General features: G+C 45.9%; 1 protein-coding gene across 2 annotated transcripts in view; it reads right to left on the reverse strand.

Moving 5' to 3' along the window:
• KIF26B (kinesin family member 26B) overlaps window positions 1-24,964 on the reverse strand; it is a 560,184-nt gene that overhangs the window by 155,796 nt on the left and 379,424 nt on the right. For both annotated transcript variants that reach the window (XM_034950150.3, XM_034950152.3), the window contains one exon: window positions 16,931-17,114. In XM_034950150.3, the coding sequence (XP_034806041.2) occupies window positions 16,931-17,114 (184 nt within the window). The remainder of the gene's footprint in view (window positions 1-16,930; window positions 17,115-24,964) is intronic.

Here is a 24,964-nt window from a genome sequence, read left to right on the forward strand (position 1 = left end):
TGCAGATAAAGAAGTTCAGGCCCAGAAAAACTGAATATCTTCCGTAGGGTCACACAGCGATTGAAAGAGGAGAGCTGGGACCTGCCGGCTGCGATGATGGCAGAGGAGGCAAAACCAGGAGGGCTTCATTCCAGCTCCACATCCGCAAAGAGATCTGGATGACCTTAGCCTTCAAATTCAAGTCTACTCAAAATCTACGCACCTGTTCAGACTGTTCTGCCAAGTGAAGGTCAACCTATATGAATACCAACTGCTGATATTATCCAACTTATTTGGAAAGTTCTAGAATTCTACAATATTTTTAAAACTGCACCCATTTTTGCTTACATTGCAGAGCAAGTGTCCCACATACATGGCCTGGCACTTTTGTGGAGGCACTCGGAGGTGTTAGGTGAATGTTCCTGGGCAACACAGGAAGTTAGCACCTGGCACAGATGGAGACAGATGTTCCTTGTCCCCCATTCCCAGTGTGTTACATAATGTAACTCTCAGGTGGGGTTAATTTGGGAGAATGGGCCCTTCTGACTGTGAGTTTCACACTGCTGGGAAAATGGGATGACTGTGGTGAGCCATTGCAAGAGTGGGGAAAGGCAGAAACAAAACATTTTCATAAAGATTAATGTGCTTGGCTGGGGATGGTGGCTTGCACCTGTAAACTCAGCTACTTGAGAGGCTGAGGTGGGAGGATCACTTAAGCCCAGGAGTTTGAGACCATTCTTGATGATACAGAGACCTCCATCTCAAAAAAACAAAAAACAAACAACAACAACAACAACAAAAAAAAACACCAGATGCAGTGGCTCATGCCTGTAATCCCAGCACTTTGGGAGGCCAAGGCCGGCAAATCATTCGAACTCAGGAGTTTGAGACCAGCCTGGGCAACATGGCAAAACCCCATCTCTACCAAAAAAATACAAAAATTACCCAGGCGTGGTGGCGCATGCTGGTAGTCCCAGCTACTTGGGGGCCTAAAGTGAGAGGATCGCTTGAATTTGGAGGTTGAGCCTGCAGTGAGCTGTGTTCGTTCACGCCACTCCACTCCAGCCTGGGTGACAAAGCCAGACCCTTTCTTGAAGAAAGAAGAAAGAAGGAAGAAGAAGAACGAGGAAGAAGGAGAAGAAGGAGGAGGAGGAGGAGGGAGGAAGGAGGAAGAAGGAGGAGGAGGAGGAGGGAGGAGGAAGAAGAAGAAGAGGAGGAGGGAGGAAGGAGGAGGAGGGAGGAAGGAGGAAGAAGAAGGAGGAGGAGGGAGGAAGGAGGAAGAAGAAGAAGAGGAGGAGGAGGAAGAAGAAGGAGGAGGAGGAAGGAGGAAGAAGAAGGAGGAGGGAGGAAGGAGGAAGAAGAAGAAGAGGAGGAGGAGGAGGAAGAAGAAGGAGGAGGAGGAGGAAGGAAGAAGAAGAAGAAGAGGAGGAGGAGGAGGAGGAAGAAGAAGGAGGAGGAGGTGGGAGGAAAGAGGAGTAAGAAGAGGAGGGAGGAAGGAGGAGGAGGAGGAGGGAGGAAGGAGGAGGAAGAAGAAGAAGAGGAGGAGGAGGGAGGAAGGAGGAGGAAGAAGAAGAGGAGGAGGAGGAAGAAGAAGAGGAGGAGGAGGAAGAAGAAGAAGGAGGAGGAAGAAGAAGAAGAGGAGGAGGAGGAGGAGGAAGGAGGAGGAGGAGGAGGAGGGAGGAAGGAGGAGGAAGAAGAGGAGGAGGAGGAGGAGGAAGAGACTGATGTGCTAAAATCTGGGCATTTTTGTTCAGCAGCTGTTTCACAGAGGAAGCAGCTCATAGCACAGCCAGCACAGCCAGCATTGCCAGGCAGACTAAGACTGTCCACCTGGAGCCAGTGTCCCCAGCAAGCCGGAGCGCTATCTCGGGACTGCATCTCCATCTCTTTGGAAACGATGAGCCTGCTAAGGAGAAGTCTCCGATTTTCTTGGTGATGCACCTCTCCCTACTGCACTCCCTGGGCAAATCCCTACACAGTCTCTTCTCTAAGCTCTGTTGAATATGCAGGCCACTTTTCTCCCCCTGGAAACTGCTAAATGATTGTGAAATCAGTGGTCCACAAAATGAACCCCCCCCAAGTCCTCATTTCACAGGCACCCAGTCAATGCTCGGTAAATACGGATTGGGTGAAGGGCTCCCCTCCTCCCTGGCACTGGGTTTGACAGGAGTCATGTCAGGATTTGAGACTCGACATGCTCTGTGTAACCTGGTCTTGGGTTTTTCTCCTAAATGCTCGCTGACGCTTCCTACAAACCATCAAAAAATGCAGGGGGTGACGCTTGTCTGTCTTTCCAGCCTTCTTGTAGGATAGCGTCTTCCACACAGGCAGATGCTCCTGAGCACCCCAACCCCAGCACCCCCTTCATCTGAGCAGCTGCTTCCTGACCCCCAACCGCCCGCTCATCTGAGCCCCCTCCTGGAAGTTTTGAGTTTAGGGCCAGAGAGGACAGGAGTCTGTCCAGTCTGCTGGTGGCAGCTGTAAGAGAGAAAGCTGGCCTGAAATGAAGAATTAAGCCAAAATGTGGGAAGAAGCACACGTAAGAGACGAGGTGAGAAGCGTCCCGGAGCACTGGAGAGATCTTAGTTCCAGGCGCTCATGACCTTCTCATGGTCTGGTTCCATGAGGCATCACAGTTTGAATTTCTATTGCTTGAAACGAAAAGAATTCCCTTCTTTCTCCTTTTCCCCTCCTCCCATCCCCATTCCAGAATACACCACCTTCCAGGACACACGTTATCCAAGAATCTCGCCTACCCCTGGCGCTTCTCACCTATCTTAACAGGGGCATTCTCAAAGAAGACTAGGAAACACTGGAATTTTGAAAGATATGACGTTTCTCCCTCTGCGGCAAAGGCAAAACAAAGAACGCCCAGGTGTTGCCTCCAATGGAACAGCACGGCCTGGAAGGGCAGACGACTTTCTATACGACCTTGAGCAAAGCCCCTCGCTTCAGCCTGGCACAGAGAGGAAAAGCCCAACTTCCTCATCACATACATTCAGGGGAATTCTCTCCAGAAGCAAAGGATGCGTGAGGTCTTTGGAGAGGGGTCTGTATGAGCACACGTTTTACATATGCCATTGTGATTCACGCATATGAACTAATTGCAGGGCAACCGCATGCAGCACATCAAAGCGCTAAAATGGAAACACAGGTGCAGCCTTCCCTGGCTGCTATACTGTCAGCTGTCCTCACCATGCAGTATGAATACTGGAGGAATATTAGCGTATACTCAGTGAAAAAGAAGGAGGGAGAAAGCTCACCAGGAAGCCAATTATCTGGGACAAATTTCAGCCTTATCTGCCATGGTAAGCCGGAGTGATGGCCATAATAACAGGTATTTTTAGTTTGAGCTATCTACCTGAAGAATGATTTTTAACTCTTTCTGATAGCAACTTCTGGAATCCTTAAGGATAGAGACCATGTTTAACTCATCTGGGTATCCCCAAAGTAACTAGCACATAGAAGATACGTAATACCTGTCTTCTGAATGAATCGATGGATGACCAGATGGACTAAGAGGTGACGGATAAATGATAGGGACAAGCAGGGAAAAAGTCATATAAGAACTGTGCTATTCTCCACATCTTTGTGTTTTTCAGTTCAGGGAGTTCTGTCTGTCTGACATACGGCTAAGCATTTTCAGGGATATGAATGCAATAGGAACAAAGATTCCCACCCTCAAGTAGCCTAAAGACTCAGTGAGGAGAAAACCTAGACCCATAAAGCGGTGACAGCAACAGAGTGGTGAATCGTTAATGAGAAAAATCTGGGCAAGGGATGGTACATGATACAAAACACGGAGAAAAGAGGGGGCTCAGTAGGGGACAGGGGTGGGACACTGGAGGAAGAAGGCACTTAGCCAGATCTGGAAAAGTAGGTGGGTTTGGACACAAGAGATAGAGAGGTCCATGAAAAAAGGAAAGTAAAAGCCGAGGCCAGACAAGGAAGAAAGCCACGATGGGTTCCAGAAATGCTCCCTCTCCCAGCAGTGTCCCCACAGACCATGGCTCGATAAATACTCACAGCACATCTCTTTACACAAAAGCTGAAGTTTAAACATCTCTGTGGTCACTGTCTGGTGCTCTAGACACAGAATTCTCAATGAAATGGAATCACCCGGGTGCCTCCATATAATCTGGGATGGGACTAACCAGCCCATCGGCTCCCAGGGTGCTGTCCCCGCCTTGGCTTTGGCTCGCAGTTCTTACTATTCTGGAGTAGGGCTAAAGGATCATGGTTTTTCCTCCCACGGAATTTAGGACTTTTTTTGTTTCTTTTGGTCTTTTCAAAGTCATTTTGGGTATTAATGTACTTTCATCGGTGTGCTTAGGGCAGGGAAACATAAGTCACACGGCAATCCATATATAAAAATCCATTAAAAATATTCATATATAAAACAACACAGTGACAACCACGAAGCTATCTGAGATGATGAGGGAAGAGAGCCTGGGACTGTCAGCGGCAGAGGACGACGACCAGCCTCAGCCTCCACCACAGCCCCCTGCCTGCCACCCCGCCAAGGCAGCTGCAGCACGCCAGCCAGGAACATTTGCTTACTGTACCTCTTCTGAAACCAAAATGACCACATAAGGTGCCTATAGAGAGACAGTCTCATGCAGCCATCCAGAGGACAGGTTCCAGAGTTGGCGTTCATAGGCCAGCTCCACCACAGACCAGGCATGTGATGCTGGGCAGATTCCTTAGATCCGGTCCAGCTTCCTCCAGTGTAAAAGAGGAGTGATGGTGGAAGCTTCCCACAGGGGTGTCATGAGGATGGAGCCTTCTGAACAGTGCTTGGCACAAGATGAATGGCTCATATGTTGTATGATTTGGAAAAGAACAGTAGAAACAAACATATGGTGTCACCCCATCCACTCTGAAAAGCGGTGTCACCTCTAGGAATTATTTTGCCCTCTCTGAATCTCAGTGTTCTCATCTATGGGCAGCATCTAACAAGCCCCTGCCTCCCCGCACTGCCCCACTGCCTACCTCTCAGGGCTGTATTAAGAATCCAGGGAGGCTAGGTGCGGTGGCTCACACCCAGAATCCCAACACTTTGGGAGGCTAAGGCGGGTGGATCACTTGAGGCCAGGAGTTTGAGACTAGCCTGGCCAACGTGGTAAAACCCCATCTCCATAAAAAATACAAAAATTAGCCAGGAGTGGTGGCATGTACCTGTAATCCCAGCTACTCAGGAGGCCGAGGCAGGAGAATCGCTTGAACCCAGCAGGCAGAGGTTGCAGGGAGCCAAGATCACCCCACTGCACTCCAGCCTGGGCGACAGAGTGAGACTGTCTCAAAAAAAAAAAAAAATCCAGGAAGATGACATAGGTGCAAGGGCATGGAAATTGTCAGGCCTTATACGGATGGGAAGGATCATCACAACAGAATGGAAACCAGTGTCATCATTCCATTCATTCCCCTAGTGCGATGGTAATGTGTCAATTTGGCTGGGCCCCAGTATTCAGATATTTGGTCATATTTCTGTGGAGGTATTTTTTTTAGATGAGATTAAACATTTAAATCAGCTGAGTTTGAGTAAATCAGACGACCTTCCATAATGTGGTGGGCTCCATCCAACCAGTTGAAGGCCTGAATAGAACCAAAGCTGACTTTCCCTGAGCAAGAAGGAATTCTGCTTGTCGGCTGCCCGCCTTTGGACTCCAGCTGCACCTCTTCCCTGCGTCTCCAGCCTGCCCGCCAACCTCCACAGTCACAGGAGTCCAGTCCTGAAAATCAGTCAATCCCCCACCCCCACTCCACACACACACACACACACACACACACACACACACACACACACACACATCCTGCTGGTTCTGTTTCTCTGGAGAACTCTGGCTAATACACCTAGTATTTACTGAGCACCTATGACAGTTGGGCACTGTGTAGTGCTCTGGATTCAAAGAGGAACAAGAAGGACATGGCCCTGCCCTCATGGAGCTTACATTCGATAAGGAGACCCACTGAACATGGAATTATGCAGATCAGTCATCCAAAGAGTGATGAATGCAATGAGGAGAAACTTTGGGGGGTTACGGAAGCACACGAGGGGGCACCCAGCCTGGATAACCTGGGGTTGGGGAGGTTGGCAGGGAAAGCCTCCCCAAGGAATTGGCATTTCACTGATATCCACAGGATGGACAGGAATCAGCCAAGGGAAGGCTGTGCAGATCCACCCTGGGAGCCTCCAGACAAGAGCCAACTTCCTTCTGGGCTTCCGGCATCCATTCCTGGCCACACTTTCACCATCTGTACTTGTAACAGAGCGTGACTGCAGGGTCACGTGGCGTGGACATGCAAATGGTGCGTTATTTGTCCTCCAGCACCTCTGAGCCCCCTGTAGGGTGCTACTTTGCTACTTTTTCACTTTTTATAGAATGCGGAACAAGGTAGGGGAAAGGCCAAGCTACAAACCCTGCTCTCTGTTTTTCCGATTTCCTATGATTAGCTTTCCATGGATTTCTATAAAAATACCTCCCAGCGAGTATCTTACTGATTGGATTTTCAAAACATTGTCCTTCACTGAAAATCTTCTTGTGCAAATATGATAAAATATTTTCTTAAAATGTTTAAAACAGGCCATGCGCAGTGGCTCATGTTTGTAATCCCAACACTTTGGGAGGTCAAGGCGGGTGGATCGCTTGAGCCCAAGTGTTTGAGACCAGCCTGGCCAACATGGAGAAATCCTGTCTCTACAAAAAATACAAAAAATTAGCAGGGCATGGTGGCTAATGTGGTCCCAGCTACCTGAGAGGCTGAGGTGGGAGGATCCCCTGAGCTCAGGAAGTTGAGGCAGCAGTGAGCCGTGTCAGGGCCACTGCACTCCAGCCTGGGTGACGAAGTAAGACGCTGTCTAAAATTATATATTTACATAAAACAAGGAGCAAATCAAATGCATGATGACGGGACAAAAATGACTGTCCCTCAGCTCATCATGGGCTAAGGCATTCCCCAGGGCCCTTTGTCCTGCTTCCCAAACTTGAGGGAAAGGGGCACATGGCCAGGCTGCAGAAGGAAATAACCTTTGGGGAAAACAACATTCTCCTTTTTCCTGTAGAAACCTGAGAGTTTCCATTGCTGTAAACTCTTCTGGGCTTCCTGCTTTGAAGCTCACAAAAAAAGAGCTTGTAGCAACTTAGTTACTAATGACAGTCAGTGAGTGAGGAGTTTACAAATTGGTTCCACACTGCCTGATCCCATTCTTGCTTCAGACCCCAGGACATACACGCCACTTTTCCAGCATGTGCCTGGCCCCCAGCAGCTCCTCCACCAATACTGACTGCACCAATCTCACTGCATGGTCTCAGTTCTCTGCCTTTTGCCCCAAGCTGGCCTGAGCTGCTCCAGCCTAACCACTGCGCCGTGGGTTTTCAGGGTACATACAGAAAGGGTCCTAAATGTAGTGCCGACGCTGCTGCTAGGGGAAGGGGCAGCTGAGCGTTTACGGCAGGGTGCTGGTGAGGAGCCAGGGTCGGCCTGGGAGCAGCCAGGATGGAGCAGGCAAGAGCACTCTTTTGTAAGGCATGCCATTGTGATCTCACACTCCAGGAGAAAAGAACTCAGCGGAAACTGAAGAAGCTAGCATTGGAAAACAGACCAATTTTACCATCACCGATTTCAGCAAGAAAATAACTTTATTAGCTACAGCTGGAACAGAGCTCCACTAACGAATCCACCCAGCATTCACTGTTGTTGGTTAACAGACCTCAAATGAGCTACAAGTGGACAAAATTGATATCTGAATCCTTGGTTGTGGCACAGAACACAGAGGCAGACTGAGGGAACTGGAAAAGAGATTTGGCAGGAAATTTGTCTCTAGCACTCGGTGCTACTGTAATTGTTCTATTTTTGGTTGTTTTTCCTGTAATCCCAGCACTTTGAGAAGCCGAGGCGGGTGGATCACCTGAGGTCAGGAGTTCAAGACCAGCCTGGCCAACATGGTGAAACCCCGTCTCTACTAAAAAACAAAATTAGCCGAGCGTGGTGGCGTATGCCTGTAATCCCAGCTACTTGGGAGGCTGAGGCAGGAGAATCGCTTGAATCTGGGAAGCAGAGTTTGCAGTGAGCCAAGATCGTGCCATTGCATTCCAGCCTGGGTGACAGAGCAAGATTCTGTCTCAAAAAAAAAGAATGTATCGGAATTATTCTCCCCCTCCAAAATAATACATTTTGGTTCAATGAAGCATTAGAAAGGGATTCAAATATTTTCTATTTGATACAAACGATTCAGTAGGCAAGAACAGCATTTCCTATTCTGTTTGAGGCACAAAGGAAAACTTTCTAATTAACTCAGCAGTTTGGACTCACCATTTCTTTAACATAAAATATTTCTATCGATCCCATTTTAATGGGATAATTATAACAAATCATGCTTAACTTTCCTTTCATCCATTAACAAGAGAAAGACTATAGAAAGATAAGATGCTGGGAATGTTAGCTTAAAATATACCTACTGTTTCCATTCTCCTGATATCAGTAATGGACTAATTGTGCTGAGCTTAACTAAAATGTGGTTTTTGGACAAAGACTGATCAAAAGCCCTATTCTGGCATTATAATCCATCTTATTGCCCTTTGGTTAATTGAGACAGTGGCATTTATTCCAGAGAGAATTCCCTCATTTTATCTCATGTTTTTATTCCATAAATCAGGATGCTAATTAGGAATTACAGGTATTCCAGGAGGCCCCAAGGCTGTCCACCAATTATGATAAAGGTTGCTAGCTTTTAAAAAGTCCCCTTATAAAAATTATCTTTCTTCTCCTCCTCCTACACACTTACACACACACACGTGCACACACATACACAAGCCTACCATCTCCATTTAATACCTTAAAATAGAGCCAGCAGAATTGAGATCAAAAGTTGCAAAATGGGGCAGGGCGCTGTGGCTCACACCTGTAATCCAAGCACTTTGGGAAGCCAAGGTGGGTGGATCACCTGACGTCAGGAGTTGACCAGCCTGGCCAACGTGGTGAAACCCCGCCTCTACTAAAAATACAAAAAGTTAGCCAGGCATGGTGGCGGGCGCCTGTAATCTCAGCTACTCGGGAGGCTGAGGCAGAAGAATTGCTTGAACCCGAGAGGCGGAGGTTGCAGTGAACTGAGATTGTGCCATTGCACTCTAGCCTGGGCAACAAGAGTGAAACCCTGTTTAAAAAAAAAAAAAAAAGTTGCAAAATGGGAGGAAAAGATTACGAATCTCTTATTCAAATTCTGATTAACAGTTTTCCACAACAAATCATCTTTTACATTCAAAAGTTTAAACTTTTGTCTTCTCCCACATAAGTGGGTTGACAAGTTAGTGCCTCTTGCTGGGCCTCAGCTTCCTTACATGCAAAATGAGAGGACAGGACAAGAAGGTCTTCGAGAAAATTCCTCAGTGAGGAATGTGGACACTGTTTCCTCTTTGCCAGCGTGTGGCATGAAGCGTCACCTTCTTCCTGATGTAAAACCCCGGGACAACTCGCACCCTGGGAAGAGCAGGTGGAGCCAAGGACCACTGGGTTCTGGTCACGTCCATGTTTTCACTGTTTCTGCCTCATTTTTGCAGCTGCCTCTTTCAGGACGGACCCTACACAGTGCTTAGCGCCCCATCAAGACTTCACACGGACTGTATAGAATTTTTTTTTTAAGTTCAACCACATTGTGTATCCTTTCTAGCACTGAGCTGGCACTGAAAGGGTACAGAGATGAAAAGAACATGTTTCCTCCTCCCAAGAAGCTAACAACCTAGTGACGGAAACTGAAATGAACATTCCACTAGAAACATAAGGGGCTGAATTCTAGCTTGCCCATAGATACGTCTTGTGGAGTATATGTACACATATCAGTGCCTGGAAGGCGTCAGGTCCCTGAAACTTAAACAAAAATGTGTTCAGAAGAGCCTGTCCACTCATATGAAGCAGGCAGGGGAAGTTCAGAGAAGTAGGAAATGCAGGATCTCCACGGAGAAAGTGGATGCTAAATTCTGTTTCTCTACTTGCACTCTGAAAGCTCAAGAACAGACCTGGTATATAAGATAGGAGACTCTGGGCTACAGGACCAAACCAGTCCTCCCTGCTCACTCTGGGTCCTTTCATCCATTTTGCTCTGTGTAGACATCTCTGGCCAGGAACGCCAGAAAATGAGTATTTTATATGTAGCGATATGCCATCCTATCATAAATCTGATCTAATTAAACCAAAATGTGCTGCTTACCCCTTCTAGTTCTCCATTTGATAATGAAGACAACAGAAAATGATATCCACACACCCTCATCAGCAGAATTAAAGGTAATCATATTAATAATGAATGAAAATGGCTTCACACTTTTTTTTTTTTTTTAGATGGAGTCTCGCTCTGTCGCCCAGCCTGGAGTGCAGTGGTGGCGATCTTGGCTTACTGCAACTCCGCCTCCCATGTTCAAGTGATCCTCCTGCCTCAGCCTCCCGAGTAGCTGGGATTACAGGTGGCTGCCACCATGCCTGGCTAATTTTTGTATTTTTAGTAGAGACAGGGTTTTCACCATGTTGGCCAGGCTGGTCTCGAACTTCTGACCTCAAGTGATCCACCCGCCTCAGTCTCCCAAAGTGCTGGGATTACAGACGTGAGCCACCATGCCTGGCTCACACTTTCTTTATACACGTCCTTGGGATGACTTTCCTGTCCAGTAACCTCTAACGGAGAATCTTCTAATAGTTCCCACTCTTTGCAAGAATGGGGAGTGCTAAGTTCAACAGTGGCATGGCATAGAAGAAAGCCCCTGTGACTGAGGTCTTTCAGGTTTGCCCCAGAAATAGCATGGCCCTTCTGGCAGCGCCACCTGCGCTTCCTGAGCTCCGGGCGCCTGGGGTGGCGCTAGCAGCATACTGCGCATGTGCGGTCCAGAGGCTGGCGAAATCTACATCCGTGGGAAAAAAGAAACCGCGAAGATTAAGAGTCAGAACATTTTCCCCAAGTCGCCTTTCTCTGGAGGTATCGGTTGAAGGAAGGCTCAAAATAAGAAATAAAGGAAGAAAGGGAAAACAGCCACCACCCTCAACTCTACGTAAGCTTAACTACGGAGTTTAACGTCACATGAGTTAATTTCCCAGAAGAGCTAACAATTTAATTTACAAAGCTATCAGGCTAGCTATAGTGATGAATAGGTATTATTTATGCCGTTCCCGCCCCCTCCAACAGTGAACCAAAATAAAAGAGAACTCACAATTTGCTTTTCCCAACTTTAGTGTTTAAGAATGAAGTTGTGAGTGTAGTGGGATCTAGCGGGATCCAGAATCTACTGGGATCTAGTGGGATCCAGAATTGTCCATCACATTTGAATTCTTTGTGAATACTTGAAGTAAAGATGTTAATTCTGGCTCAGAGCTTTTCTCTTTCGTCATGCTTCAGGATGAGGAAGGACAGCAATAATAATGAGGAATTGGACAATCTGTGTGTAAATAAACTGCACCTTGGTGGGCTGAAAGGCATGAGATTTTCCCCTGGCATCACCTCCTGAACAAGAGAGAGCTATCCCCACTGTTTCTACTTGTTGACTAAGTGAATAACAGCTACCGAGTACCTTTTTTAAAAACAGTATTTTAGGGAGGCTGAGGCCGGAGAATCACTTGAGCCCAGGAGGTGGAGGTTGCAGTGAGCCAAGATCGTGCCATTGCACTCCAGCCTGGGCAACAAGAGTGAAACTCTGTCTCAAAAAAAAACAAAAAAACAAAAAAACAAAAAACAAACAAACAAAAAACCACAGTATTTTAATCTAATTTTAAAAATCTTGTTCTCCTCTTCCTCTAAGAAGAATGTAAACTGAACAGAAATCTTGTCTTTCTCTTCCATACAGTGTCACAAGGAGTTAGTAACTGAATGACTTCTACCCTAAAAGGGTAAAAGGTTGATTGTCATCAATCCAGTATGACTGTCACCATTACCATTCTCACTTTTAAAAATGTTGATGCACCATGGTGTGGCTGCAGAGCCATATACTTAGCAAGTCAAACAGATAACATGCTTTGCTCTGGAAGCTTCTAACCCAAGACAGAAACTCTGACATTAAGCTGTGACATACTAACAAATGAACCTTAAACATGGATGTTAATTAATTGTGCAAACAAATTTCATGAAGAACGTTGACTGACTTAGGAGAAGCAACCGTTTTCAGACAGATTAGAATCATCATTTACATATAAGCCAAATCAGTGAAATATGAATGGGGACTAAGCTGCTTTGATCCACTAGTCATCTTTATCTGCTTATTAAGAATATCTCTATAAGACTACTTAGTAGCATAATTTGTTTATGTAACTTGGAAGTGAGACAGAATCATTTTAAGCCTACAATCCTGACTTTTCCTTAAATCAGATTGTCCTTCATATTGGCCCAAATTGGTGAGCTTTCTAAGACTGACTGGAATAAAGCACTAAGTTATAAGTACCTTAAGGACAGGTGCTCTGCCTTGTCCATTATTTCAAACCTAAGCCTACCGCTCAGCACAGTACCTGACACATAGTAGGTGCTTAATAAATATTTGCTGTGGGCCGGGCATGGTGGCTCATGCCTGTAATCCTAGCACTTTGGGAGGCCAAGGTGGGCAGATCACTGGAGGTCAGGAGTTTGAGACCAGCCTCGCCAAGATGGAGAAACCCCGTCTCTACTAAAAATACAAAAATTAACTGGGTGTGGTGGCGCATGCCTGTAATCCCAGCTACTTGGGAGGCTGAGGCAGGAGAATCACTTGAACCCCGGAGGTGGAGGTTGCAGTGAGCCAAGATTGTACCACTGTACTCCAGCCTGGGGGACGGAGTGAGACCCTGTCTCAAAAAAAAAAAAAAAATTGCTGTGTATCAGGAAATGCTCTAGGGGCAGAGGATCCTGAGATGGTTTGTGTGTGTGTGCGCATGTGCGTGTGCATGCCTCAACTCCAAGTACATGGAAATTACCTCCATTTCTTCCATCACCATGGCCTCCAGAAAAGCTTTTGCCTCAAGAGGTGCTCAGTGGCCAGAAATGACTCCCTGGTGGTGGCTGGGGAGTGGGATTGTTGCTGGAAACAGCAGGGAGTGGGAAGGAGGGAAGGGATGGGATAGCACGCCTCCCTTCTCCCTCATTCTGTGTATCTATTCTTGGCTGTTATTCCCCTTCCTCTCTCAATCCTGACTCTGAAAAGTATGTCTTTCCCCACTGGACAAAGGCAATTGGTTCCCAATGTTATTTTGCTACCACTGCAGTTCCATGACACTCTTGTCTCCACCCCAAATTGGAAGGGTCATGTTTATCTAGTGACAGCCAGTGATACAGTAGGAAATAAAATGGCCGAAAGGTCCTGACTTCTTGCCCTGCTTCTGGAGTCACTGGAAAACCTGTTACCTTCACTGGGCCTCAGTTTTCTTATCTACTAAATAAGAAGTTGCTCTACATAAACCCACGAAATCCATTCCTATGGAGGAGAGTCTCCCAGGTTTCCAGAGGGAGGTGGTGGGTGGCTGAGGCTGAGGGGCAGTGGTCGGGCTGGGTGACAACACTCTCACCTTCAGGGCCATCTCAAGCGCTGGAGATTCCTGCTCCCCTCCTCCACTCTAGGAGACTCCAGGTCAGGTTTAAATAATCAATCAACTTGCTTTTGGGAATTCAATCAAACTTGTCTACCTCAAACCCGCCGATTTATATATAGCGCCAATTATTTATGTTCTATATTAAACTCCACTGTATTTCTTGGTGATATTAAAATATAAATTATGCAACAGATAAATGGATGGAAATTTTTCCACATGGGTATAAAGAACTGCTGTTCCTAATGATGGTGAGATATCAGTGGAGGTGAAGAAAGCAGGAGTCTGGGAGGATGGGCCTTCGCTGAGGTCAGACAGTTTGGCACCATATGGTAGGGCAGAGTAAGAGCCTGCTGAAATGGAAGAACCAGATGCTCTGTGCAGGAAGAGGCAGGGTCTTGGTAACTTCTCGTTTTTCTTTTTCTTTTTCTTTTTTATTGAGACAGAGTCTCGCTCTGTCGCCAAGGCTGGAGTACAGTGGCTCACTGCAGCCTCTGCCTCCCAGGTTCAAGCGATTCTCCTGCCTCAGCCTCCTGAGTAGCTGGGATTACAGGTACGTGCCGCCACGCTTGGCTAATTTTTGTATTTTTAGTAGAGACGGGGTTTCACCATGTTGCTCAGGCTGGTCTCGAACCCCTGACCTCGTGATCCGCCCGCCTCGGCCTCCCAAAGTGCTTGGATTACAGGCGTGAGCCCCCGCGCCCAGCCAACTTCTTGTTCCAATCATGGTACACATTCTCTCCAACTGTCACTTCCTCCCCCTCACTGTTACCCATGCCCCAGAAGCCTGAGCAGATCAGGAGGGTGGCCTCAGCTGCCACGTGGCCACTGGTCAGATGGAAGCCACACCTTCTCTTATGTTCTGTGACCCCAGACCGATGCCCCGCTCCACGACACAGTCTCGTGGGTGAACTCAGGGCTTTGATTACATTTTGGATTGCAAATCAGTGAGAGAGATATCTTTAATTTTTTTTAAAAAAGTGTGAAATGCAAACTTTAGTTTACTAACAAGCATAACTCCTCATTGTAAGGCCCCTTATCTGTGGTCACTACATATGGTACATCATGAAATCAAGATTGGACCAGTGTCCTTTGCCCTCTAAACTATTTTTGTGTCAGTGCTGGGTCATCCCGCTGGCTGGGATACTCTTTCTGCTGTTTTGGTCCCTGGCCTCGGCACCCTGATGTCCTTGTCTCAGAATTCCAGGGAGGTCATTAGGGATAGAGGGGGAGAGGTCGGAGCCACCTGAAGATGCATCCACATCAACCCTTTTAGGAACCACAGACAAGGCCAGTACTGTAGATGCAGGAGGATGGTTTCTGATGTGCTTCATTTTGAGGTGCCCTGGACAGGGCTGTACTGGGGTACGTGAGCACCCCAGGCTGGCTGATCATCTGGCACCTTTTCAAGGAGATACCACTTAAACATTTGCTCACACTTATTCAGAAGAGAACTGGCTTAGAGTACAGGAGGGGAAGGTCACTGCACTGACAGCTTGATTTCACTGTGTCCAGGGCAGTTCAGCTCCGGCACTGAAGTTCCAAATCCCTCTTTGCAAAACAAGAGCCCATGAACACTTAAAAGCAATTCAGATGGTACATTTTATGTTACCTGTATCTTACCACAATTAAAAATAAAAAATGTAAAAAAGAATAGAAGATCCCAGCAGTTACTTGGACCCACCCTCCTTAGAAGGCAGCGAATCAACCATCCACGATCACACCCGTGTGCCCCTGTGGCGTACCATGGCCCCTCCTCAGGGGCTCCCACCCACTGAGTCCTCTCCTGGACAGGAGTCCTGGTCCACACTGTTTTTTCCACCTGCTTCCATGTCCAGTGATGCTGGGGCAGGCCCTGTAGACAGCCCAGGCCGCCGCCCTGCCTCCTTGGGTCTTACTTTGCTGCTGGGCCTGGGAAAGCCCTCAGCTGAAAACTGTCTGCCCTGCCCACCACCAAGGAAAGCTCCAGGACTGGATGCTTCCCCTCAGAGGAAGCACTGCTCTGTTCAATGTAAGTTTTCAAAAAATAGAGACACTCTGTGGCCCAGGCTGGACTGCAGTGGCACGATCATTGCTCACTGCAGCCTCTAACTCCTGGGCTCAAGTGATCCTCCCTCCTTAGCCTCCTGAGTAGCTGGGACTACAGGCATCTGCCACTGTGCCCAGCTGACTTTTAAATTTTTTGTAGAGACAGGGTCTTGCTATGTTACCCAGGCTGGTCTTGAACTCCTAGCCTCAAGTGCTTCTCTTGCTGTGGCCTCCCAAAGCTCTGGGATTACAGGTGTGAGCCACAGTGCCTGACCTATTCCATGTAATCTTGAAATTTAAACTCTTCTTGGGAAAAGTACCACATGAAGTTAATACCTTCCCAACAAGGTGGTGAGATTGAGGGTGGGAGAGCATGGAAGGACACGGGAGAAACTGGGAAAGGTGAAAAGAAGAGAGGGTAGAGTGTGTAAGGGGAGACTCCAGAGAGACAGAGGCCTTCTGAGGCCCAGAAACCCAGGCATGACCGTGTTTGGGTACCCAGGGGACTGGCAGTCTGCGAACTGAACAAGTAAAATCTAAATCCGCACAGTTTAGTAGTTGCTCCGGAGCTTCAGCAAGACTAGCAACACCGGCCAAATGAAGCCCAGGGCCGGAGTCACGTTAAGTCTGTAAAGGAGCAGTGAGGTCGTGTGCACCACTCCTACTTTTGATAAAAATAAAAAATTAAACCGCCACGTCTTTCTTTCACTACATGTTTGTATAAGACCTGGCTTATTCACCAATGATGAGTAAACCGTAAGTTACTTCACCCAAACGCTTTTCTCGGAAGGGAGAAAGAATTTAGAAATGACATTTAAAAATAAAGTGATCCCAAGTGTAGCTGAGCAACAGCTTGTAAGCACGATCCTACATCTCTTCCTGAGCATTTGTAACAATTCGAAATCGCACTTGTTGGCTAGAAAGGCAAGACTGCAGCATTCCTCACAATCCCCTCGGTGGGCTGGTTCAAAGCAGAAGTCAGGATTTCTCTGAAGAGGAGGCAAAAACTCGAAAGTGTCACAGGGAAATTATGAGGCCTCATTACGTCTCATTTCTGTACCTTGTGCTGTGGCCTCCCTCGGTCTCCTGCCCCTGCCTCGATATTTTGTGCCTTTGTGTCTTTTCTTTAAATGGCTACGATTCTGTCAAACAATGCAAAGCTGATTTTTCCCACCAAAAGCAAATCAGATCTCTTACAATCTGAAGGTCTTAGTTTACTACTTAGTGTATGCAACCCATGACAATTTTCAGGACTTTCAAATGAATTTCATCTTGCCTCCTTTTCTCCCTGGCACCGTCTTATTTTAATACATTGGAGGCCTCATTTTCTTCTTCCTGAAACTTGATCCAGAACCTCGCACACTGGGCAAATGGCAGGGACGGCGGATGGTCCTACCTTGCCGAGCCCCGGGGTGTCCTTCACCTTGTTGACAGCCCTCAGCAGACAGGGCGGGGCTGGGGGAGGGGAGGTCTGCAGAATCCCACTGAAGCTGGTTGCAAAGAGCGGTGGTTCGGCAGCGGAAGAAGTGGAAGGCCGATGTTTCTTCTTTTTAGAAGACAGATTTAACTTCTGGGCAGCTCTGGAGGGGAAAAAGGAACAATAAGGGGAAAATGATTATACAATCAGATATGCTAGGCTTACTTCGTTTTCTTTCTCTTAAAAAACCCCTCGTTCTTTCTGAGGCCTAATCATTCCTTCTCTCCTCCTGCTCAGTGTCCTCTGTAGCAGTCCCTTACTATAACAGAGTGAAGTTAACGAGCTACCCAATCATTTATACGGCAAAAGGAAAAACAAAGCCATAAAATAGCAGGATTCTGCAATCACGATTTACAAAGAATTATGTGTTATCCACCAACATTCAGCTTAAGCAGGAACAAAGCTGGGCATCTTTGGGGATAAGGACACCCATTAAGTTCATCACTCCACAACTGCTCTGGCATAAACTCAGGTGCGAGAGACCTCATGAGCTAATTTAAAAACTCTAACACCTTGTAAAATCCAAACCAGTCTGATGAAGAACGATGTGGAGACCAGTCAAGGCATGCTATGTACAGGGCACTGGAAGAAAAACACAAGCCCCAGTGCAACAGGAAAAATCAAACTGGTTTTAGAAATATACCACCAAATCAGAAGGTGAACTCCAACCAGGGTGCAGGGCGCTGAGGCTATGGGCTGCTCACGTAGATAAGAGGATATTGTGCAGGGAGGTCTTTAAATACAAAATGCAATTCATGGTCAAGTGCAAGGAGTAAGGGATCAAAGCACTGAAGGGGGCACAGAGTGTGAAGGCAGGGAAGGGTGGGAGGGGAGGCTGCCGGCATCATTAATGACATAGGCTCTTCCAAGTATCCTGGAACACTTAAAACATGATAATCTTGGCCAGGCGTGGTGGCTCACACCTGTAATCCCAGCACTTTGGGAGGCCGAGGCAGGTGGCTCACCTGAGGTCAGGAGTTCGAGACCAGCCTGGCCAACATGGAGAAACCCCGTCTCTACCAAAAATACAAAAATTAGCCGGGTATGGTGGTGCATGCCTGTAATCCCAGCTACTCGGGAGGCTGAGGCAGGAGAATCGCTTGAACCCAGGAGGCGGAGGTTGCAGTGAGCCCAGATAGCGCCACTGCACTCCAGGCTGGGTGACAGAGTGAGACTCCATCTCAAAAGAAAAACGAAACACATCCATGATAATCTTATCACAGAAAAGAAGAAGAAAACAGGGGAAGGGGCAGTGTGAGGCAAAGGCATTTCACAGACTCTAATATACTCATTTCTGGATTAATTCTTGATGTTTACACACTAAACTCTTATTCTAAGGATTCTAATTTCCTCATCAAATGTTTGAAATGTTTGAGCTGCTGCTTAAAATGAAAGGACCACCCTGACTTTATTCTACTGATTAAAATCTTATAATTCATCCAATGTTCTTACCAGTTGCAGAACACATCACGAGAGAAGCAGGTCGGAAAGACAAAAGCAACACCGTCTGCACCACCTCTCCCTCCCCGACCCCGGTCTCCTTCAATGGTCTGGGATAGTTGGTTTTAATTCTGTATCATTAAGTGTCATGCTTTTGATAAATTCTGAGCTAAAAAATTGCCACTGCACAAATATAGCAAATGGTGTTACCATTTCAAAGCTTAATTGTTCTCATCTGTAAAACTGAAGATCTATTTCACAAGAGTGAAATACAGGGGGAAGAGATATGTGAGGAATTACTGATTTTGATGGGAAGATACCCTAAGTCACCCTATTGTAGGATGATGAGAAAGGGAAGGCACGGGACACTTTCTTTTCAATCAGTGAAAAGAAAAACCTAGGAATACTTTTTTTTTTTTCATCTCATTGCTACCCTTCCTGGCACTTTCCTTCTAAAATCAAGGGTGAAATGGAATTATTCAATGACTAGTCATTCCTTTTGAAATTCTCTCCCTAAATGAACAGTGACTCATCCCAGGTCAGTCATTGGCACAAGGCATCACGTCGCCTTCTAACATCCGCACACACCTCTGCTCAGCGATCCCTCCCTGCTCTCAAGCCAGCCTGCCTATGTCTCAGAGGACTAGAACAAGAAGGAAGACAGTGATCTGCTTGGAACTAAAAGGTAGTGTTTATCCATCTACATTCAAGGTTCCTTTTCACAGTGTAAAAAGGACCAGGCGATGGCTATGGTTCCCACTCCCCTACCTGCTGCGGTTCCCAGTCCACATGGAGAGACAGACAGGGGAAGGGAATGATACTGAAAGGCAGCTTAGAACGGGCAGTAGCCTCATGGCTTTTTCCCTTTTCTTATCTCTGCCACCCAGGCCCACCCCAAACATCCCCTGCTGAGGAGAAAAGCAAGGATCCCTGAAAGTAAAGCACACCCCAGGATATCCCTCCAAGGTTTCCCTCCTCCCTCTCCCTCCTACAAACTTTCACGCTACTAGATCATTCCCAACAGCACATAGACATGTTGTTATTTCTCTCATCTTAAAACATAAAACACAAATCCTTCTCCTGATTCTTCCCCAGCCAGCTACTGTTCTACTTCCTTGCCCATCTTGGCCGCAAAACTCAGGGAAAGTGTTGTCTGTGCTGGCCTTCTGCAGGCCCTCTCCTTCCATTATCTATGAGCTCATTCCATTCAGGCATGTGTCCCATGACTCATCTGAAACTGCTCTTGTCTGGGTTCCCAATGACCACCATGATTGCTCAAGTTAATGGTTCTCGGCCCCATCTTGACCTATCAGAGCAGTGAGTAGGTCCTTCTTCCTTGATACACTTTCTGCTCGGTTTCTAGGACACTCTGGCCATTCCTTTCCAGTTTCCTTTGCTGGTTCCTTCTCTTCTGCCCAGCTTCTTAACGATGGAGGCCTCAGGGCTCAGTCCTTGTCCTCTTTACTGCTTCACTCAATCCCTTGGTGTTTTCTTCCAGGATCATGATTTAAATAACATCCTTAATGCCTATGATTAATCAATTTTTATTTCCAGCTTAGATCCCTCTCTGGAAATCCTTATTTATGTATCTAATTACCTCTTCAACAATTCCACTTGGATATCTAATAAACATCTCAAGCTTGCCAACCCTAAAACTGAAGTCCTCATGTTTTTCCTGCAAAGCTGTTACACATTCAGCATTTCCTGTGTCAGAAAATGGCAATTCCATCCTTCCAATGACTTCTTCGATGCTGACCTGTCTTCTTCTCACACATAATCCGTCAGGAAGTTTTGTTGGCTAAAACTTCAAAGTAGATCTGTGATCCCATCACCTCTCACCACCTTTACTACCATCTTGGTCAGAGCCACAGACTTCTCTTGCTGAATTGCTGCCACAGTCTCCTAACTTGTCTCCTATCTTCTGTACTCGCTCTCCACCTGCCTATTCACACAGGAGCCAGAGTAACTCTTTTAAGATTTAAGTCTGCTCAAGGCCCTCCCTTTGGCTCTCCATATCACTCAGAGTAAAAGCCAAAGTACTTGCAGTGGCCTATAAAGCCTACGTGGTCTGTCCCTTCCCCCCATATCCCTCAGACCACTTTTCCTACTACTCTCTTCTTTGATGATTCTGCTCCAGTCATCCTAGCCTCCAAATATTCTTGGTCCAATCCCCATCTCAGGGCCTTTGCACAGGCTCTTGCGTCAGCCTGGAATGCTCTGCCGAGATGGAGATGGGCATATGGCTCACTCCCTCATCTCCTTTAAATCTTCGCTCAAATGTTACCTTATCCGTGAACCTACCTTGCCCATCATGGGAGACAGTCCTTTCCAAAGATGGCTGCATCCATGTGTCTCCCACAGGCACTTCTTACAACCTGACACTGATACTCTCCCCTTGAGAGGTGGGCGTCTATGTTCCTTCTTGAACCCAAGCAAAACTCTGAAATTGCCCTGGCCAACAGAATGTAATGGAAGTGATGCTGTAGAGCTTCTGAGCTTTGGATACAAAAGGCAATAATGGCCTCTCCCTGGCTTCCTTTCTTGAGACACTCACCCTGGGAATGCAGCTTCCATGCTGTGAGGAAGCCCAGGTCACATGGAGAGGGTCATGTGGAAAAGAACTGAGGACCCCAGAAGACAGCCAGTATCAACTGCCAGACATATGAAGGAATGAGCCTTCAGAGGATTCCAGATGCCATCCTTCAAGTCTTCTGCCTGAGGTCCCAGACATCATGGAACAGAGATAAATCACACCCACTAAGTCTTATCTGAATTTTAGACCCCCAGAAACCTCGAGAGATGATAAATGATCATTGCTGCTTTTAGCCACTAAGTTTTGGGGGTAATTTGTCACACAGCCACAGGAAATAAAACACCACTCACTCCCAGACTCCTAATTTCCATTATCTTGGTTGTTCACAACCATGACACCTATTATCTTGTAACATAGCAGATGCTTTACTTAGTTACCACGTTTATTGCTTACTATCTGTTTCCCCTCTAGAATGTAAATTTTAGCAGGGAAGAGAGCTCATGGTATGTTTTGAATGAATGAACGAAGACTACAGGAGCTGGGGATATTTAGCCTGGAGAAAAGAAACCTGGAGAAAGAGGAAGGAAAGAGTCTTTCAAGAAAGCTCTCTTTAAAGAAATGAATAAATGACATGTGGAAGTAACTTTCAAGCAAGGATGCCAGATACTTTCATAAGCCATTTTTTTGAATCTCAGAAGCCCTCGTGAGGAGAACAATATTACCCCATTTAACAGACAAACAAGTGAAGCTCAAGGCAGTTAAATCCTGAGGCTTTTCTGACTTAGTTTGAACATCCAGCTTCCTAGATGCTAGGTAGATAATCTTAGGGAAGTTACCTAAATTCTGATAATGTTTATAAAGGCCCAAGCACAGTGCCTGGCACACAGTTGGCATATGACAATGCTATCATCATCATCATCACTGTTATAAATATTATTATCAAGCCTCAGTTTCCACATAGGAAGATGAAGCAAAAATAATACCTACTTTTTTAGACTTTTTATGAGAATTTAATGACAGTACATGTAAAGCATTTAGTACACTAATCAATGACCCTTTGAAAGAATATAATAAATAATAAGTAGTAGAGCCAAGGCTGAATCTAGGTCTATGTGTCCTGTATTGTACCGTATTGTATCTGAATAGGGGTTAAACCTATGTAATACAGGTACCAAAGCAGCAGGTGAAATGTAAAAGCATCTTTAGCTTGATAAGTATAAGAGACATTTCTCTCAAAATTGGAGTAACCCACTAGTGATGTGTTGGCTTCATAAAATAGTGAGTGTTTTTTGTCACTGAAAATATCCAAATGGTGGGTAGAAAACTGCTTACCAGGAATACGAGGGAGAGGGATGCGTGCAGTGGGGAACCAGAATGATTTCCAGTATAGAGATTCTGCAATGACTCCTGGACTCTACTCCATTTAGGAAAGCCTCCGTTGGCTTCAATGCAGAAAAACAGTGATAGAGGAAGTCATCTTGAGAATGCATATAAAATTATTTTCTTAAAATGTGTGTATAAAATAAATATATCAGGAAATTTTCAGAATACTAAAAATTAATATAAATTACACTTTTATAGCCATAGATTCTATAATAGCATTTTATCTTTGACATCATTATAAGCAGCTATTTGATCTTTTTTTATATATTCCAATGTCTTAGAGGTCAGCAGCTTCAGTTCTTTTCATACAGCACTTCAATGACACAGAGAAGAGAAGGTTAAGGTTGAGAAATCATTCATGTATAATTGTATTCTTTAGGGACATAAAGGAGAGGCAGTCATGAGAGAATTGAAAAGGTAAAGACGGCCAGGTGCAGTGGCTCACGCCTGTAATCCCAGCACTTTGGGAGGCCGAGGTGGGTGGATCACTTAAGGTCAGGAGTTCGAGACCAGCCTGACCAACATGGTGAGACCCCCATCTCAGCTAAAATCCAAAAACTAGTCGAGCATGGTGGCACATGCCTGTAATGCCAGCTACTCAGGTGGCTGAGGTGGGAGAATCGCTTGAACCTGGGAGGTAGAGGTTGCAGTGAGCCGAGATCGTGCTGCTGCACTCCAGCCTGGGTGACAGAGCAACACTCCATCTCAAAAAAAAAAAAAAAAGAAAAGGTAAAGACATTTTGATTAGAAGTATATTTTATGTAATTAATGCCTGATAAGTTCTTTCTTTCATAGGAAAAAACGAATGGATTGTTTTATAAGATTTCCAGTAGCAGAAAAATTAACTTAAAAACTACCATAAGCAATATTTACTTGTCTTATTCTTACCAAGGATAGTACAATATATTTCCTAAAGCTATTTATCCCAGCATACATCTTTAAACATCCATTAGCTTCATATAATTATCTGTGCCTTATTTCAAGGAAAAAGTCTCTCTAGCAGGATGAAATTAATATTTCCTGAACACCTATAAAAAAACAAAAAGTGGGCCAGGCGCGATGGCTCACACCTGTAATCCCAGCACTCTGGAAGGCCGAGGCAGGCAGATCACGAGGTCAGGAGTTCAAGACCAGCCTGGCTAACATGGTGAAACCCCATCTCTATTGAAAATACAAAAATTAGCTGGGCATGGTGGCGCACACCTGTAATCCTAGCTATTCAGGAGGTTGAGGCAGGAGAATTGCTTGAACCTGGGAGGCAGAGGTTGCAGTGAGCCAAGATCATGCCACTGCACACCAGCCTGGGGGACAGCACAAGACTCTGTCTCAGAAATAAAAAAAAAAAAGGTGCCACACTGAGCATTATCAGGCAGTGAGGAGAAGAGCAGTAGCCTGTCCTTGGCTAGAATGTCCCAGTAAGCTCAGTCTTCCCTCTGAGTGCCAGTCCTTTCTCTCCATAGCCTCACTCATCTCACACCCAAGACAATTCTCCTAATGCATCAATATGACAATATCTGAATTCAAGGATCAGTTTAGAACTGAAATGACCTTCACATAGGATGGTTACTTGGTCTCATTGGCCAGATCTACCCAAACCTAAAAAAATGAGGTCCGTACTCATCTGGTGGATTCAATGGCTTTAAGTGCAGGGAAAGTCTTAGGTCTCAATTATATAGATTAGAGGGGGAACTTGATTTTGACTTTTTTTTTTTGTAATTGTATAATAGACTATTTGTCAGACTATTACCCTGGATTGTGAGAACTGCAGGGTGTTCAAATGGAAAACCCTTCATTCTAAGTGCATCTCATGAGAATTAAATTGAAATCTCCTACCCTTAGTGTCTAAAGATTACTAAAATATTGACCTAGCAATCTTTTAAAAATTATTCGCTTCATGAAGAATAGAACTTTCCTTGGGGCACAGACAGGAAAATCAGGCAATATGGTAATTTTTAAGGACCTCTATATCTTTAAAAGTTTCAGGAATACTGTGTGTTCCTAACCCTATCCTATTTCATCTTGTCTGAGGGGTGCTCAAGTGTGGGATGCTCAAATAGGTGGGTAAAATGTTTATAAAATTTAAGAGGTCATTTGAGCTCTACAAATCCAACCCAGGTAATTGATGGGTGAGATATCAACTGAAAAACTGTGAGACTCTCAGAGCCACTGCACCTGCTGAACAGAAAGGGTCCCGACCCAGGACGGGGGTGGCAGATGGACAGTCTCCCCTGTCAGCATGTAAAGGACAATCCAGGCTGCCATTTCATGTGAAAATGGCCAGTGCTGCTGTGGGCTGCCATGGTTCATGTGCCATTATAGAACTATTTCAGTGTTCTGAGGATTAAGGCTATCTGATAATGAGCAATGACATGACAGATCACAGCAGCCCCTAGAAAAACCATCCGGTCCATGACAGTGGGAGAAGATAATAAAACAGATTATAAACAGCAGGGATAGGGAACAAGATCCTGCGTTCTGAGGCAGAGCTTCCAGACACAGTGAAGATATCCATCCACATGTAACAAACACCATTAATGCTTTATTGTGAAATAACACCTACTTAAAAGTATTTGGGCATAGCCAAGAAGCATGCTAGT

The sequence above is a fragment of the Pan paniscus genome, chromosome 1 (genome assembly GCF_029289425.2).
Source record: "Pan paniscus chromosome 1, NHGRI_mPanPan1-v2.0_pri, whole genome shotgun sequence".
Lineage (NCBI taxonomy): Eukaryota > Metazoa > Chordata > Mammalia > Primates > Hominidae > Pan > Pan paniscus.